Source organism: Eurypyga helias, unplaced genomic scaffold (assembly GCF_000690775.1).
Source record: "Eurypyga helias isolate BGI_N326 unplaced genomic scaffold, ASM69077v1 scaffold10810, whole genome shotgun sequence".
NCBI classification, from domain to species: domain Eukaryota; kingdom Metazoa; phylum Chordata; class Aves; order Eurypygiformes; family Eurypygidae; genus Eurypyga; species Eurypyga helias.
The window spans coordinates 1-16785 of NW_010226268.1; the positions used below are offsets into that span (position 1 = coordinate 1).

A 16785-nucleotide genomic window follows, 5' to 3' on the forward strand; every position below is an offset into this window, starting at 1 on the left:
GTGCTGGCCCGCCGCGGGGTGCCGCAGGCTCTGGGAAAGGGAGAGAGCTCCTGGAGATATTTTCCCTCGTGCTAGCTCCTGGGATAAACCCAGGCATCCCTCTTCCCGCTGTGAGAGGTGGTTCCTCCCGCAGTGGCTGGAAGGCGCTGTCGGGGGGACTGTCAGCGTGAAGGGGCGCCCAGCACCCACCCCGCTCCTGCGTGGGCCTGGGGTGCGGGAAGCTGCTGCCCACGCTGATGCTCAGCCCTTGGCTGGACGGTCTGCAGGCAGCCGGGGCTAGAAGACTGAGATAACGATGCCGGGCCCAAGGTGATACATCGTCCCACTTGCACAGGTCGTGGAAGGGGCTGTTTCAGTCATGTTTCCAGACCGAATGAGTATTTATGTTGTGGATGTATTGTAGAAAGTACTGGCAGTGTTTGCATTGCACTGTCATGAAGTTTCTGATCGCTACCATACGTGTAGGAGGGAAAGGACACAAATTCACAGCTTGTAAGTCAGTCTTTGTTCCAAACCCGGGGTCTGAACATCACCGTGCGCTGGTTGGTAGGAATTTGCCTTGTGATCTTTGATTCCACACAAAATCACTGAAGTTGTGAGTGCTTCCAAGCATGTAGCTGTGATAAAGACCGCAGAAGGAGTCACATGCTGCTGTGTGCACGTACTGATGATGGAGTGGCCACGTTCTCGCCAGAAGCTCCGGGAGAGCAATCTGCCAGATTCCTGAATATGCTGAACTTGTCATTAAACAGAAATCCTGGAAGTACGCAAATACCAGGATGCTTAGCCAGGTTCTCTCTGTAACAAGCTCATCCGTGCATGCATGAGTGTTTGTTTTCTTGTTAAATTTTCTCAGTGTTCACGTAAAAGCTGTTTCACTGAAGTGTGGAACTGGGCCTGATTGCATGCCAGGGAAATGTTTGAGCTTGCAAGAACTTCTGATGGTACAGGTTGGCACTGGCTAGTGCCCTGTAGCATCTTTCAAACAGAGTGTCGTGGAGATGGGACACATTCTTACTGATAACATAAGAATGAGCAGTGTCAGACCGAGGCCTTTTCTCCAGCAGTGACCGGGGATGAGTATTTAGGAAAACGTAGGAGAGCGTGGCTAGCAGTACAGTACTACCCCTAGGAACCACTTTCAGGTTGAGGATGCCCAGTCGGACGTGTACAGCAGCCCAGCATAGCCAGAAACCCAGCCAGCTGTTCTTGGAGGAGATGGATGTATAATCTCAGTGTTGGGAGTGAGAAAAGTTCCGAGGAACCTAGGACTATTACAGTACAATACTTCTCAGTGCTCTGTCAAGTAATATTTTTGTTTTGCTTTTGGTTTAGGGTTTTGAATACAGCCGGAGTGGAAACCCTACCCGGAATTGCCTGGAGAAGGCTGTGGCAGCGCTAGATGGAGCTAAATACTGTAAGCAATTAATAGGTTCCTCAAGCAAGCTGTCAGCATGTGTGCCTCCTGACAGCAGGCATAACGTGGGAAGTGAGGGCGCCAAATGTCAGCAGCGGTTGTATCACAGCCACTGCCTACTGGTTATGGGCAAGAGCTGCTTCATGGTGTGAAAAGAGTCCAGTGCTTATCGTTTGGGAAAGTCCAGCTCAGTCATGAGGCTTTCTGTGTTAACCTTACTTCCTCTCGCTGCATTTGGTGCACTGATGAAGCTGTCCTTGTGCGGCAGCACTGAATGCAGTGGGGAGCGGAGCCCCACAGCAGCTGGTACCAAACTGTGTTACCAGCGTTCATCCTGGGCTCCACCCTATGCAAAATCCGGCTGCTGCTTTTACTGAATCCACCTAACGAGTGAGATAGCGTAAGGAAGACAGCCAGAACAGGTTCCTTGTAAAAGCAAAGTGAGGAAAGCAAAGGCAAGTTTGGCAGGGTTGTATCACATTAAAGTACAGTCTGTCTGCCACTTACTCTTTTCTGTTTTAGGTTTAGCTTATGCTTCTGGCTTAGCTGCTACTTTGAATATTACTCACCTGTTAAAGGCAGGGGATACGATTATCTGCATGGATGATGTCTATGGAGGTATGTAAAGCACAAGTGTGGTTTGATCTTCATTGTGCAAGTGATTAAATATACCTTGATTAAATGTACCTATTTATGATTCTCATGAATGTTCTCAATTTCGTTCTGAATTTCCTACCTTTCTTGAAAGCCTTTTCACTTCATGAGAACACAGAAGACTCCTGTCTGATTTTGATGTTAGAAACTTAAACACTGAAAGATTCTGTGGCACAACGGGGAGGTCTAAAAATGCAGCTAACTAGTAATATATGCTGAATGAGGGGAAAAGAGTGACATCCCAGCTTGCACAGATTTGTTTGCAGAGCAGGACCCCCTGCAGTCCAGTGTCACACAGCTTTCCAGCTTCTGGTATTTCTGCTATTCCTTTCCTAGGTTTGATCCTTTACCAACCAGCATTTTGTGTGGACTGTTTCAGACAACTATTCTGTCATCTTTCCCTGAAAGCACAACCTGCATCTGTTATGCCCATGTCTTCTGAATGCTTCAGTGATGCTGCAGCCCACTGTTAGGCTTTGATCGTGCACAGCTTTTTTGATTCCATTCTTCCAAGAAGCTCCCTAGGAATAAACAGAGTTCATCCACCTTTGCTGAAGTCCTCAAAAGGTTGATGCCATCCAGAAGTCTGTAGTAGGGAAATCTGCTGGGATAAGCTGAGACAGTTGGTGTCCTTAGTGCCCAACTCGTGTGTTTCGCTGACCGACGAAACTTGTCTCCCTCCGTCTGCTCCAAGGCCTTGGCACAAAGAGCGAAACTTGTCTCCCTCCATCTGCTCCAAGGCCTTGGCACAAAGAGATCAAATCTGCTTTGTTTTCAAAGGAAGGCTAGGGAGCTCAGGAGCAGGTAGCGTTTTCCCAAGGAATAGCTGGAAGCCTTTTAGCAAGAGTAATCACCTTTCCCATTGCTAAGAGCGATTGCTGTTTGCCAGTCAGTTCTCTACGCTTGCACATACATAAGTACAGACATTTCCTTTTAATGTCCTGGCCCTGTCATGCCAGATAATTCTTCTCCAAAGTACATCCGGAGCCAAACTGCCTGAAGACGGCAGGAATCCCTACTGACAATCTGCTCCTTTCATTCATAGCCCTCCCACCACAGAACTCATAAATCAAAGTCATTTGGCCAAAGCACGTTATCAGTTCCTCACTTCAGAAAGGCGTAGTTTTCAAGCAAAACCAGTTGACCTGCTCATTAAAGCCTCAGCCTGTGGTGGTTTCCGCAAAGGGGGATTTTATTGTTTCTTCCCAGAGTTTTTGTCATACTTTTGCTGTCAAGAGGCCAGTTCCCCACAGACGGCCTTACGCAGTCAAGTTCACACCCCGTGAGATGGTACATCTGCACATCTTCCACTGGCTGCCTGGCCAGCCCCTTCATTCTTCCCTTGGATATTAGGAGCTCTGTGTCCCCTACGCCCCTGCCCGCATTTCTCCTAGGCTGTGCTCTTCTGCCTGGTCCTGCTTGTCTTTCCTGCTTGCGTTCGTGCATGCTGCAGCCTGGTCCTTTGTCAGCTGCTTCCTCGCTGTTCCCTGCCCTGACTCCTTTTTGCAGTGCAGGGTTTAATCCTCCACCACGCTGGCCCTGTGCGGCCTCTCATACTTCAGCCCCGTAAGAGCAACCTTTGAGTCACTGGGTGCTGAGCACTGGCACGTGTCCCCCCTCGCTCGAGGGTACACTGGCCTGGGAAAGCTTTCAATGCGGGTTTTGTGAAAAGCCTGGTGGGACAGGAGAGCCCTTACTGTGCTTGCTCACTCCAGCTAGCCTGCAGAATTCAAGGTTGTCAGGAAAAACAGCAAAAGGAAACGAAAAGCTCTTGGGCAGTGGAGGACAGCAGATTACCTGGGCTGTGTTTAAGAAAGGCGTGAGGAGGAGCTGTGCGTAGTCGACACCTCTGAATTCTGAGCCATTGCTGTGTTTTTTTCAAAGGGCTACTTTCGGTGTAACCTTTAATTTCCATCTAAGGTTTTTTGTAGTTTTGCTATTATTAAAAGCGTGTAAGACTACTATAAAGCAACTTTTCTGTGGCTTGTGTTCGTAGAGTTGACAGCGTATGTGAAAATTTCCCATGCTTGCATAAACTTCTTAGAGCACAAGAGATAATATAATACATAGCTTATTGTAGAAATAAGTGTTTTCTTAAAAATAATCATTTCATAAAAGTAATCATAGCATTCAGCACCCAGAATCATACCCTGCACTTGCTTTACGGCTAGATGGCAAACCGCTGTTCTGCGTAAGTCAGTAAATGTTGAATAACCTTGGCAGAAAGACCTAATTAATTAATTTTTAATCCAGACAGCGGTGCCAGCTAGTCAGTGTATTGCACATCAGGCGATCAGCTGGTTGTTTCTGGTTCATTCTTTTAATCTTTCCAATGAAATGTTTCAAAGACAGAAAGGAAGGGAAGAATCACTTTTTAATGTCCCTTGCTGTATATTTATTTAGTGGAATGATAAGAAACACAGTAGCTGGAGCCTTTCCCTTGATTCTTCTTCTTCCAGATTCTCAGTTAAGCTTTTTCAATAGAAAAAAAAAGAGTTTGAAAGTATGTGGTGGATAGAAAAGCTGGAACCGCCAGCTTGTGCATGGCAAAGGGCACAGTTAGAAGCAGGCAAGCTAAAAGGGTTCTATTTAATTTTCTGATTAAAACAACCCCAAACAGCTATTAGTTGAAAGTACTTCATAAATCACTCTGATTCCATATTCCCATTATTACTTTTCCGTGATGTTTAAAACCACAGCAGTGTTTAAACTTTTCAGAAATTAAAAAATACTAATGTGCCGTTTATGGTGTACAGCATAAAACTCTAACCCCCGACTTTCTGTGACGGTGTACAAGGGACTGGAGATCAGTGAAGGAAAGTTAGGGAAGTTGTTTCATTTTATCTCTCTGATTTTTTGGTTTGTTTGGTGGGTTTTTTTTAGGCACAAACAGATACTTCAGGAAAATAGCCATGAAAATGGGTTTGAATGTAGTTTTTATTGACTGCACAAAAATGGAATGCCTGGAAGCTGCAATTACACCAGAGACCAAGGTAGGGGAGAGGGAAATTGCTGAACGTACTTGCTTAATGTCGTTAAATAATTTTATTCTTGCTCTTGTTGCACTGGGGGTTTGTGTCAAGCAGAGGTGGCCTCTGCGCGGAGAGGTGGGGGCACAGCTGGCTCCAGCACACCCCGGCTGCCCACCGCTTGGTGACGTTTGGGGTGCTTCGTTGAAAATACTTTAAAAACGGCAAAAAACACCAGAGAGAGAGAGAGGATCAGGGAAGAGGTAAGAAACTCGGAGGGATGGCAAGGTTGGAGGAGGAGGAGGTGCTGCGTGGCACTGGAGTAGAAAATTCCCTCCACTAGTGGAGGGTAATTCAGCTGGAAAAGGCTTACAAACTTTGCGGTGTAAACACTTTCTTCTGGCTATGTCAGGCCTTCAGATGTGATCCACTTAGGCTTTCAGAAGCTTTGATGATCTCCCCCTGTATCAGTTGCTTTTGTGGGGAATATTAGCTCTCCCAAGATGCCTTTCCTTCCTTCAGTAGGGATGCTTTCTTACTGCCTCTGTGCAAACCTGCACGGGAAGCTGATGCTCAGCAAGTTAACGTTTAAAAATGCTCATGACTTACACATGTATCATCACCAGCATTGTAAAGTCTCCAAACTGATGTTTTGTGTTGTTGAATGACTGCAGCTCGTTTGGATTGAAACGCCCACAAACCCCACACTGAAGGTCATTGACATTCAGGCCTGTGCAGAGGTAGTACATAAGCATAAAGGTGTTCTTCTGGTGGTAGACAACACTTTCATGTCTGCATACTTCCAGGTAAGCACTTGGTTTGTTTACAACCACCCCATTATTTCAGTGTATTCAAAGATATATTTTTAAAACGGAAGCACCAGGAGGGAACTGCAGTTTTGCTCTGTGTGTTTCAAAATTACCTGCTCTGTTTCTAAATATAACCCATGCACTGCTGCTCTTTACGTTGGTAAGGATGGTATGCAAAGTATTTTATAGCTAGCCATTCAAAAACTATAGTTTTCAGTTGTCACTAGTGGAAATCATAACAAGCTTGTTACAAAGTCATCTGTTTTCTAACTTTGGCCATTTTATACTGATTCTTTTGTATATACCGTTTGTGGTCTGTTCTGAACCACTTGATATTCTAAAAGTTAAAACAAGCAAACAAATCTTTTTGAGACACTCAAGTCACCTTTTTCTTAAATTTGTTGGTGAATGGGTGGCTTAGAAGTTTGTAATTTTGATCTCAAACAACTGGCGTAACTTCTCTGCTTTTATAACTAGAATACATGAAGTGAAGGCAATTTCTTGAGTTCTAAAAATGCTTTGGGACAATAAACTTCCAAGTCTTGGTCATTTTAACATGGGCTAGAAATACGTACGTTTCCCAGGAGACCAAGCTAATCCCTTGTGTTTTAGATCTAAAGTAAAACTCTTATATGTGGACAGAAGTCAAGGTGTCCTTGTTTTGGTTAATGAGCTCTTTATAAATTAAGAGAGCTTTACAGAAACTGTTAATGCTTAGCTAAAGCAGCACTTGAGTTTGTCTTGTACGTTTAGTGGTGGACAGATACGGTTGGACTGGATGATCTCTAAGATCTTTTCCAACCCAGTGATTCTATGATTCTATACCAAAGGCTTAAGGATTTCCCCCACACAATGTATATTAGTTTGTATATATAACACAAATATTGTCTGTCTATTGTATTATTACATTATATTATTTTATTATATTATAAATATATATTACAAATATCTATAATATTGTTATATTACAAATATATATATTACTATATATTACAAAGTAAGATACTACATTACTAGATATGTGTGAAAGAAGACGTGAGCATCTGTCTATATGAGCTGGTTAATGTACCTTTTATTGGCCTGGTGCTAAGAGAAAGTCAGTTGTAATGATTCATTCTAGTAGGCATAATAGGTAATGTCTTTAAATGCCTCCAGCCTGCTGCTGATACGCTGTGCTCAGCAGATCATGATTTTGGAGTGATTTATATAGCAGTGTGGAAGGTAAAAGGCACCGGTGGTTCTGCTGCTGTTCTGCTGGCTGCACACCCGGAATGCACATGATTCGCCTTCCTGGAATAGGTGTCTGCGTTTAATCTGACAGCAGCAGTCTTTAATTCTGCTTGCTTTGTTACCTTTTAACATATTGAGACTCTTCAGTCTTTATAATATGTTTATATCACGTGCAAAGTCCTTTTCTTAGTGACTGGTTAAAAAAATCAGTGTTGTTCATTACTTCTTGCCCATCAACATCTCAGTTTGCACCCCCCTTGAAAAGGCTTCTGGGAGGAAAGCCCGGAGATTGGGGAAGAGAGGCCTGGCAAGCAAACCCCTTCGTGCTTTCTTCAGGTTTTCAATTGTTCTTTCAGTGCAGGATCACCGATACTGATACATGCAATGGCAAACGCTGCAATTTTTTGCTTTGCAGACTGTGTTGAAGTCTTCATTTTCTAAGGAAGTACAGAGTAAATACCATTACTTATCCCTGCCTCAGCTAAGCAATATGGCTATTTTGTTCACAGATATGAACGTTGGATGTGTTCAATCACTCCTCTCCCTGAAGCCGGTGGGAATTAGATCAGTGCTTTTAAATCACGTTTTATTGTGGGTTCTTTTATTGTGCTTATCTTGAATTCGGAGTGCTTTCCTCTACTATTGTTGTTGTCACATGTTCTATCTATCTTCATTGTCAGGCTTTTATGTTTAAGGTGTTAAGTTTTTGTGGTTTTTTGTTTTTTCCAATTTCTCCACCCATTGTTATTTTCCTGGCTGGATCACAGCCTTTCTGGATAGCTTGAAATGAACCGCTGTGCACACAAGCTTTAATTGGGCCTATTATTATCATTTCATTTCAGCGTCCTTTGTCTCTGGGGGCTGATATATGTATGTATTCTGCGACCAAATACATGAACGGTGAGTATGGGAGTTCAGCACGGCTCAGGCTGGCTGTTTAAAAGGCATTCTGGCTGCAGGCAGTTCACAGAAGCCAACGTGCCTGCCGGTAATTCCTAGATGAACCATTACAGGATCTGGGCCATTGAATAGACCATTAGTCTTCCTAGCTCCTAAACTATCCCTGGGAGAAGGAATATTGACCTGACTTCAGGTAATAGACCTGGAGGTGTTTATAGCCATGTTGGCTTTAATTTGACTAAGCAAGTGGCTTCAGTAGGAGGTAGCTGCCAGAAATTATATTAAGGTTCAAAGGAGGTTTCGTACGGCTGTGCTGGAGCCTGTCCACAAGCACGTTCACGGTGCTGTTTCCCAACAGCTCGGACGTGGAGCTACCGTCGCCGTGCCGTAACCACATGGCCCCAGTGGTGTGGATGCAAGGGGAGGTTTTCTGGCTGGGTGCGCTCGCTGCGACAGCAGCCTGGTGCTGCTCTGCAGGGCTCACCTCGTTCCCATGCACTGTCCTGCTTCCTAGGGCTTGGGAGGCATCGGGGGGCATGTGCGTGGCACACGGCACAGCACACCCTGACCGGGACTTTAGGAAAAGCTGAAATCCGCTGTGTGATTCATGCGCTGCACAGGAAGGACGGCTAAGTCAATGAGAAGGAGCCCAGTGTTTTGCAAAAATGTGTCTGCGTTAGCATCACGTCTGAGAAAACAGGGGTTTGTGGCAGAGCCCTGGAGCAGATGGAGTGGCTAACTCTGTTCTTGTTCTTCCATTTTTAGGGCATAGTGATGTTGTAATGGGACTTGTTTCAGTAAACTGTGATGATCTCTACGAAAGGCTCAAATTCTTACAAAACTGTAAGTAGTCAGTAGAGGAAATACCTTGAAATGAATCATATTCATACACAAACAGCTCGCAGTGGGAAGCATGTTGCACACACGCAAGGATGAAATCCAGCTGGACTTACAAAGTCCATCTTTAGAATTAGAGAATCAGAGTGGTTTGGGTGGGAAGGGACCTTAAAGCCCACCCAGCCCCACCCCCTGCCACAGGCAGGGACACATTCCACTAGACCAGGTTGCTCCAAGCCTCATCCAGCCTGGCCTTGGACACTTCCAGGGATGGGGCATCCACAGCTTCTCTGGGCAACCTGTCCCAGTGCCTCCCCACACTCTCTGTGAGGAATTTTTTCCTGATACCTAATCTGAATCTCCCTGCTTTTACGTTATAGTTCAGACCATGGCGGAAAGAGCACCAGCATTTCCTATAGTCACTTGATGTTATATATGAAGAAGCACACAACCATTTCAATTATGACTTTGTTTAATTTCATCTAACTCGTGTCGAGTACATCTGAGGTTTTTTAAACTCATTCACACAGCAGAGGATATGCTTAATGAAGAGTTTTCTTATATAGGTTGATTTTTTAACAATTTTACTGCCTCTTAATTGTAATGAATAAGTTTCTGTACGGCGTTCTCTCTGCCCTCTGTCTACAACAGAAAGAGTGAAGGTATATTATGTCTAGCAAATTTAAACCTTGAGTCTTCAGCTTGTTAATTGAGCTCATTAATTGGCTTCCTGTGTGTGTGACGAGGAAGACAGATTGCATCAGTCGTCTTTCCGCTTGTCTTGTTCTAACTTTAGAAACTTTGGAAATTAGGACTGTATTTAGTTTTACTAAAAAAAAAAAACAAACCCACGCCTTTGTTTTATGTGGACTTTTGTTTCATTTTCTGTAGCTCTTGGAGCTGTTCCATCTCCCTTTGACTGTTACCTGTGCAACCGTGGTTTGAAGACACTGGAGATCCGGATGAAACAACACTTCCGCAATGCATTAGCTGTTGCCCGATTTCTTGAGTCAGATTCCCGGGTGGAGAAAGTAATTTTCCCAGGTAGGTTGGCAAAACTTCAGATCGGGTGACGTCGTGGAGTGAGACTGCATGCGGGGACTGTAACGCTACGTGCGGCTTGTGCACCCTTCACGTCTGGTGACGCTGGCTGAGGTGTCCACCTGGGCCGTTTCTCCCTGGTTGAGGGTGAGCTGCTTCACCCTTTGAAGTGATGGTAATTAACCTAAGGCAACTTCTACCAATTCCAGGCTTGCCTTCACACCCTCAGCATGAGCTGATCAAGCGGCAGTGCACTGGCTGTCCTGGGATGGTAACCTTTTACATTAAAGGAAGTCTCCAACATGCTGCTACCTTTCTCAAGAATTTAAAGGTAAATGAAGCTAAATACCTTAGAGGGGCTTGAGCCTGTCCTTCTGCTGGTCATAATGGAAGGAAGTGGTTTTTCTTGGGGTGGGGAGAGTCTTCCCAGCCTACTTGCAAAGCTCCTGAAGTCTTTTGGGTGTAACCATCTCTAAATAATAGATGATTTGTAAATGGAAGATAATGAGAGGGAAGAAAAGGATGCCTCAGCTCATTTGAAGTGTTTGTTTGCTCAGTAGGGTGAGGTATATCCAGGCATTGCTCCTAATAGAGGGCCTGTTTTCCAGCCTTTTGTAAAAATACCTGTAGTATTTGAAAGCAGAGAAGCTGTGGCTGGTGTAATACTGTTGTAGTATTTCAAAGTACTGGTCAGGAGGAAAACCCATTGAGAAATGACATGAATCACGAAGCAAAGAGGGAGTCCCTCGCTGTGGAGAATACTTGTTTATTTTACCTAAAGCATAGGCTTTTGCTTTTGTCTTTGCAGTGTATTAATTCTGCCTGTGCTCCTTAATGTGCTTGCTACTCTTGATCTCTGGTTAATCTGCATCCTGTTCTTGTGTTTTTTGCTGTTTTGTTCCTGGAAAAACGAATTAGTAATAATTGACAAAGGTAAATTAGAACTTCCTTTTCCTCCGTGTCTTACTTGCCAGCTAATGTCATCAACTGAAAATTAATTTACTCAAAATACGATTTTCCCACAAAATATCCTTTTACATGAGAGAGCATTTAATCCTGGCACAGGAGATGTACCAGCTTTGACAAAAAGCATCAGGGAGTAGCCCCTTATTGACTTCAGGCCTTTGACTTGGATAACCATCAGTTGGTCACTAAGTTGGTACAAAAGTAAAGCCATTTCCTTGAATCAGGCTGAGAAGAGGATTCTCTGGTGGTTGTTTTGTTTTTAAAGGAAAAAAAGGTAAATATGAGCAACCAGGGCTGCAGAGAAATGTTGAGGGTGGTAAATGCATTCTCAGCAGACAAACTGTGGATCTGTGTTGAGTGCAGCTGGCTCTCTAGAGACCCTTTTTGTCATCCAGGAATATATGTGTCTGTAATTCAAAGATGGGTGATCAGAATCCTCTTAGCTGAGAGTAAGCATGTCACAAACACTGGTCCTGCTAGGCACTGAGAAGTTTAGGCTGGCTTTCAAAATATTAAACTAACCATCAGACCTGAGCAACGAGTGCAAAAATCTGTTCAACCTTATGGGAGGAATCTTAAATGTTTGGTTTTTTTTCCCGTCCAGTCTGCTACTTGCCAGCCTGAAAAGCATCCCTGTTCAACCTGATGGGTGATGCTGAAAAAAGAGTATATAAGGGTAGGGTATAATCACTTCAACCTTAACAGACATTTGAGGTCTGACTCCTACTTTGCCCAGGCAGCCTGCTCTACCCTTTGAACAGAGTGAAAGCACTGGTGGTGCCCAGGGAGAACCTGCCTCCTCCCATTGTGCGTTTTCTCTTCTGCTCCTCCTCCCTTGCTGCCCGTGCGTTGCATTGGAGGAACTGCTGAGTTGTTTCAGGTTTGCATCAGCCGCTCTTCAGAGCCTTCTTAGGACAAGCCTATTCTAAATCTTAATAGCTCTTACCTGCTAAATGTACAGTTTTTCCCCCTAATTACAGATAATACCTTTTGTAATATAAAAGTTGTTATAGAAAAACTTGAAAAACAAACCAACCAACCACTAAATGTTCCTTTTTCATTAACTGACTCCTGGTTCGTAAACTTACACTTTTTATGTTAACTTCTGTTTAACTTTTCCCATAGGTTTTTGCACTGGCTGAGAGTCTGGGAGGATACGAAAGCCTGGCCGAGCACCCGTAAGCCTTTCTGTGTCTTAAAAGTCTAAAAAAGCCGCAGAGTAACGAAAAAAATTCTGCTCTATTTTGGTGGGAGTTCTAAAACTTTCTAGTACACGAAGCTAAGATACTTTGCATGTAATTTGTGTTGTATAGCACAAAACCCCGTGGCTACTCCAGAACTGAGTGTGAGTTTGTGAATATAAGAATGCAGCGATGAAAGGATTTCCACGCTTCCTTGTTTTAATTGGGAGACTGAGCCGCAGTTTGTTGCTGTGATAACAAATCCAAGAAGTCAGCGTGTATTTAAAATAAGTAGCGTTGAGCAGCTTTGGTCAGTGTTGAGGAAAGCTCTGCCGTTCCGGCTGCTTACACAAGAGGGCGCGTTCAGTACGTACACAGAGCCACATCAGTCTCCATCGCCCTTAAGTCTGTGGGGATTTTAGTCATAGTTGCTCCTGTCTAGGTTAAAAGGTTAAAAATAGGATTTTTTATGAAATTAGGTTATTTTACTGAACTCCAATTAGCTTTTAAAGAGATACACGGAAAGTTATGACAGAATGTACATGCTAAATCATTTCAGTTGCTCATTTTCCCGTAACAGCAGATCTTAAAACACTCGAGCAGTTGAAAGGTAATTTCTAACAGGTGGATGTCAGTGACTGAGCATATGGGGAAATAGCTTCTTGCCTATATCCCCTGTAGCTGGAGAGAATAAACGCTTGAGTGTAAGTGGTGCAGTTTGACAGGTGATCTGAGAAAGCAGAAGGTAAAAAAAAAACCAGTCTGGAGATTTCATACAGGAGATTGTATGCTATAGTTTTTTCTCCACATGCTAAAGTAGAGCTTTTAGATATTATTTTTCAGGTAAGAAAAAAAACCCTAAAAAATATCTGGAATAATATAAAATAAAGGAAGAGGAATAGGCTTTTTTCCCTTCTTCTGCATTTCCAGATTGTGTCCACTTGTTATGCATCGCTTGTAGCTTGGAAATACTGTGCTGAAACACTGGGAGACAGCAGTGACTGACTTCTCTGCGGTTCACATAATTTACAGTAACTGATGATGGGATCTCTTTCCATCTGGGGGTTAACCAGCAGGTGGTACACAAAAGGTGTAAAGTCTTTGTGGAATTTCAGGGATGCTGGCAGGAAAGCAATTTGTTCAGTCTTTACCGATAGAAGTAAACACTTCTTAGAAAAAAGGCCATTTTTTCCCCTCCAGGGCCATCATGACTCACTCTTCGGTGCCTAAAGAAGATAGAGAAGCTCTTGGAATCAGTGATACATTAGTTCGCCTGTCAGTTGGTTTGGAAGATGAAGAAGATTTACTGGAAGACTTAGACCAAGCTCTGAAAGCTGCGGTAAGTGGGTTGTTACCTTAGTGCCGTCGCTCTAAAAATAATTTCCCCTCTAGTCCTCTGCCTTTCTCACTAAGCTGTCTGCTGGTAAATCCTCCCTCACTTCATTTTTTAACCACTCATAAGCGTACCTGGCAGAGTGTGTTTTTAAGCTGTCGTCGTTAGGTTTCTCTTTGCAGCAAGTCACGACGTGAGGCGACACGAGTTCAGATACAGGAGAGGGGATGTCCCTGGCAGCCGAGTGATGGGCATAGTAGCTACAGTCGGGCTGAGGGAAGATACCAGCATCAAAGTCCTTAGTGTGTGCTTCAGATTTTTCACGTCATAGTTTTTGGGGGGGTTGAAATACATTAAAGAGCTTTAAGAAAAGAGCTACCAGACAGTAAGTCTAATATTTGAGTAACATCATTTCCTGTACTCCTCAACCCAAAGTTCTGTACTTCAGACAATAGATTAAAATTGTTCTTTACAGGTGCTAATTAATGCGGTGCCATATCGTGCCTTTTCTCCTCAAAGCGGTTGTGCTAAAATACACGAGGTGGATGTGTTTGCGTACGAGTGTGCACAACGTGCATTTGTGCAGGGGAGGGGCTGGCTGTCTTTCGGTCCTATGCAGCTTTGTGCTGCGCTTTGCATCGGCTAATCCTGTGGCTGAGGGCGTAATGGGGTTTGCAAGCTTTTTTTTTCCATCACTTCTTGGGTTTTTTTAACTGGAAAGAATTAGTCATAGCTGAAAAATACAAAGTATGTGCACTTGACTTTGAACGAGTACGTCAGTCTGCTAGATCCCCTTCGGAAGCCGCAGACTTGCAGTTTGATGTACCAGTATCTCATTGCAGGATATGCTGTATCCTACTGTACTTGGTATTTATCACGCTGTGACTTATCAAAGGCATTGCCCATGACTTATCAAAGGCATTGCCCATGCCTTTGGTTTCTGCAGCTGTGGATAACTTGTTAGGTGGGTTTCCCAGGCGATCCTAGGAAGCAGATCACGTCATGTGAAAGGTCCTTTCTTTTTCTCGGAGGAGGTCCCTGACTTTTTGGTATGCAGGAGAATTCCTCTTGATGTGAAGTCTCCTGGCAGCTTTAGATCTAAGTGTGTGAGCAAGGCATGTGAACCAGATGCCTTAAGCCTACGCAGGCACTCTGCCTCCACCTCTGATTTGTCTGTTCTCCAGAGCTTCAGTGCAAGACTAAAATGCTTCCAACCTTCATAAGCATATTTATGTGTTGGGGAGAGGAAGAAGAATCTCCTCCTGATCCTGGCAGGCACCAGACACAGCCCAGAGGTGTGGGATAGCTGCAAGCAACGGGCCTGCCAGTCCTTTCAAGTGCTGTTGGACATCTCAGGGTATCTGTCGCTCAAGGATGCACACTGAGTCTTTGGTTCTTGTTGCAAGCTTAGTTTTTGTGCTCGCAGACTGCCAGCTACTGTCACACAATCCCACCCATAACATTTGTCATTCTGTTTTTACGACTTCAGGTTCCATTCCCAAGTACCCTGTTTGCCTGATGTAGAACTTCACCCCTGGAAAGTAGAAACTTTCACTTAAAAAACCCTGAATAGTGGTTGTATCCACGCGATTACACATTGCTCCCACACAGGCAAATGTAGGCGTAAGGCATGTTGCTACCATAGAATCACAGAATGGTTTGGGTTGGAAGGGACCTTAAAAGATCATCTCACTCCAACCCCCCTGCCATGGGCAGGGACACCTTCCACCAGACCAGGTTGCTCCAAGCCTCATCCAGCCTGGCCTTGGACACTCCCAGGGATGGGGCATCCACAGCTTCTCTGGGCAACCTGTCCCAGTGCTCCCCACCCTCTCCGGGAAGAATTTCTTCCTGATATCTAATCTAAACCTCCCCACTTTCAATTTAAACCCGTTACCCCTTGTCCTGTCACTACAGGCCCTTGTAAAAAGTCCCCCCCAGCTTCCTTGTAGCCCCTTCAGGCACTGGAAGGCTGCAATAAGGTCTACCAGGCAGTGAAAACATTTCACTGGGGCAGCGCGCTCTCTGCCATGCCATGGGGTGAGCAAGGGGGTCAGAGAGGAGACGAACCATGGGCTGCAGCAAAGCACACGCTCAAGAGGGTCTTCAGCAAGCACTGGAATAAAGCTTAGTAAATAACCACACTAAAAAAGCACGAGTTTCCTCCCACCCTTCTCCTGACTCGGACCGTTGTCCTGCAGGAGCACCCTAACTCCTGTTGGTTTGTCTGGTTTCTTTGAGCGGGAATCCTGCAGGTCTGGTGACTCCGGAGTAGTCCCGGCAATGCCAAGGGCAGAGTTCAGAGTCTTTGGTGGACCTTGAGTCAGCTCCAAGCCAGTGGCTGAGGCAGAACTTGTTTCAGCACTACCTCGTTCTCGTCTGCCACCCCTGCATCCCTGCGGGCACCTGCATGGCGACAAAGAATTAAAAACATGAAGGTGTTCAAAATGGTTTTGTCTGTGCGAGAGAACATGGTGTATTGGTGGGAAAAGTATGAATTTGAGTCCTGTAGCTCCCACTTTGATGTACCATACAGGCAGGAAATTTGTTGTCCTTCTTTTGTTTCGTGATCGGAAAAATAAGCAAATAAGCATCAGTAACTGCGTGTATTTCTATGTGCATGGAGATAACCTAGTGCTGAAATGTATCTTAATTATGAAAACGAGGTGAGCGGTTGGTAGAGGTGCGCAGCGTAATTATCCCTCCTTTTCCTTCTCATTGCAGTTTGCAGACCCTAAGGCTTGACATTTAAAACCAGAACGTGGAATTGAATGCTGAAATGCCTGAAGAAAGCCAAATTGCTGATGATTTTCCTTCGATTTGCCTTTGACAATTGAAATCTGTTCAATCCAACGCTGGATTCCCAGGGAGATCTGACTTTGCGCCGTTACATTTGTTCTGCTGACGCCTGGCTGTGCGTGGACCGTGCACTGTGACACGTGGCCTGTGCTCTCCTGTGGGTCCATTTCTGTCATATTGTTGACCTTTAGCTTGGAATTTGTGGAGTCAATGAGCTGTGTTTGGGAGCAGCCATGGTGCACACTCAGGAATATCATCCCGGTTCTCTCAGTGGAGATGAGTGTTTGTCACTTGTCGTGCTAGTGCTGCAAGGGTGTTAGGTTGAAAGGGCTGGTTTCTGTTACTGCTCCTCAGGATGCACAGTTCCTTTTTCTCATCTCTTCTAATCCAACAGTCCGTGTTCTTCCAAAACTGTTGATTTAACTTAGATTTTTTTTTTTTAATTAGTTTGGAGGTACAGTTAAATGCTTCTTCATCTCTTGATATTTCATGGACTATTGAAAATGAAGCTGAATCCAATACCCCGTAAACAACAGGAACTTCCTAAAGAGGATTCTTTCCTTTTAAAAAAAAATCATGTGATGTTAATTGTGGTAATGATTTAGTTTATATTTGGAATGGGAATCATTTTAATTAAAATATGCTTTGA

The 16785-nt window shown here is 44.4% G+C and overlaps 1 protein-coding gene across 1 annotated transcript; it reads left to right on the forward strand.

Moving 5' to 3' along the window:
- Positions 1-1335: 1335 nt before the first annotated feature.
- Positions 1336-13364, forward strand: CTH (cystathionine gamma-lyase; the record flags this gene model as incomplete). Its single annotated transcript, XM_010152329.1, has 10 exons — positions 1336-1417; positions 1940-2035; positions 4955-5064; positions 5715-5846; positions 7922-7979; positions 8745-8822; positions 9708-9860; positions 10067-10188; positions 11949-12001; positions 13205-13364. Coding segments are annotated over 10 exons (1044 nt in total), but the record flags the coding sequence as incomplete, so codon positions are not given.
- Positions 13365-16785: the final 3421 nt, after the last annotated feature.